Raw genomic sequence first — 1,978 nt, forward strand, 5'->3', positions numbered from 1 at the left:
ATGACGGCTTGACTCTTTATTAATGAAGAGCACTAAACAGTAAGGGAACACACGAGACGATGTCTTGGGTAAGCGCTGAGCGCGAGGTTGCATGTCCGGCCCCCAGCCCGGAGGGTGGTGGTGTGACGGTTATCTGTGTACGGTGACCGCTGCGAGCGAACTGAGGGTGAGACGAGGTCAGATATAATCGTCATCTAAGTCCTCGCTGGCTTGATGGTTCTAATTGGCCTTAGAACCTTGGTCTTTGGTAAAATGGTTTACAGAAGTCGTTCTTATGTATACGCCATATTGCTCGGACACCTACTCACGCCTCGCCCTCGAGGCGCCCTAGATTGGCCTCAAGGGTGACCCAAGTTTGGCTGATCCTGATTGGCTGGTCATCTCGTTCTCGCGTGCGTTGTTCTTGGTGTATCTTCGTGGCTGCTCGTCCCTGTAGTCCTCTTCTTCCTGGTCCTTGGTATAATCTGTCCGTCCTCGATGTCCACACGTCCTCGAAGGTCTCGCACAGAACCTCCTGGACTTCGGATTCGTCTAGACTTCCTCGTCCAGGTCTAACTCGGCGGCGTACTCGTCCACACGTCCTCGAAGATCTCGTCCAGGTCCTTTTCGGCTGCATGCTCGTCCTCACGTCCTCGTAATTTTCGTCTGGATTTACGAGCGTCCGGGCAGGAGGCGTCCTCTTCGGCATCTCAGGGTGGCTGGATACCTGCGCTGACGAGCTCTTGGAGTTTGACTGGATCTGAGGCGTCCCGACAGGTGGCGCCCTTCTAGTACATCATGGGGTGGCTTAAAACCTGCTCTAACGAACATCCTGGTTCGCAGGTTTATGGCGATCTTCCGGTAACGTCCTTCCCATAATGTGACCGGTTCTGCAGCAGGGTCCTCCTTCGGCGCCGTGTCGGGTATCGGTGAAGCAGACTATACACCTAAGGGCCAAGACAGTAAGAGAAAAAGAAAGGCAACAGAGAAGAGGGGTGTTAAGTGCTACTCGCCGGTTATGTACATAATTTGCAGTTTTTAATGTTCGTTTATACATTATTTTCTTCTTTTTTCATTTTGTGTATTACTTTTACAAAGATAAAGAAGAAAATAGGGGAGAGAGACGTCAGTAGCGATGCGCATGGACCTGGCTTGAACTACCGACCGTCTCTGATAGATATGAGGGTAGATAAGGGAAACGACAACGGCAATCGCAAGGTTTTAATTGAACCAATTGTCGTCACACAGAGAAGTAAATGTAAAATAAGAAATTGTATATCATGTTAGTCGTCACTCGTGAGGACTAACAAAATCGCGGACAAAAGAGACACATCATAAATCTTTACGCCTGCAACTACGACAGCAACAAACCCTATTAATGAAAAGGTTTTATTGTCTGTGTGGATGAGTGAGTAGTTACTCACTCATCCACTGTGCATGTGTGCGTGTGCGTGTGTGTGTGTGTGTGTGTGTGTGTGTGTGTGTGTGTGTGTGTGTATATATGTGTGTGTGTGTGTGTGTGTGTGTGTGTGTGTGTGTGTGTGTGTGTGTGTGTGTGTGTGTGTGTGTGTGTGTGTGTGTGTGTGTTTCTTTTTCTTTTTCTTTTTTCCAGATTTATTGATAATTTTCTTTATCTCTTCTATTTCATTTTACTTCAACTCTAGTTTTATCCTTTCTATCTTTGCCTTATTTCATCGTATTCTAAATTCCCTAGTTTTATTTTATTTTGTTGTACCGTTACTTTTATGATAGAGAGAAGAGAAGGTTACGTTTTTGTCCAAGGCTATCGTATAGTTAGGGTTTGTTTTGTGTGTGTGTGTGCGTGTGCGTGTGCGTGTGCGTGTGCGTGTGCGTGTGTGTATGTGCGTCTTTCCAAGGAGAATAAAGTGCGTAATAAATATACCTCATCTACACAAGAGCTTACGACTGCATCATTTGTAAGCATTTGTTTTCTGGCCTGTTTGTTTGTTGATGTTTTCGTCCTGCTCTGATATTAATT

The 1,978-nt window shown here is 46.2% G+C and overlaps 1 protein-coding gene across 1 annotated transcript in view; it reads right to left on the bottom strand.

The window, feature by feature from the left end:
- Positions 1-799: 799 nt before the first annotated feature.
- LOC119583093 (vegetative cell wall protein gp1-like) overlaps positions 800-1,978 on the bottom strand; it is a 2,346-nt gene continuing 1,167 nt past the window's right edge. The window contains exon 2 of the mRNA XM_037931600.1: positions 800-926. Coding sequence (XP_037787528.1) covers positions 800-926 — 127 coding nt within the window. The remainder of the gene's footprint in view (positions 927-1,978) is intronic.

The sequence above is a fragment of the Penaeus monodon genome, chromosome 16, assembly GCF_015228065.2.
Source record: "Penaeus monodon isolate SGIC_2016 chromosome 16, NSTDA_Pmon_1, whole genome shotgun sequence".
Lineage (NCBI taxonomy): Eukaryota > Metazoa > Arthropoda > Malacostraca > Decapoda > Penaeidae > Penaeus > Penaeus monodon.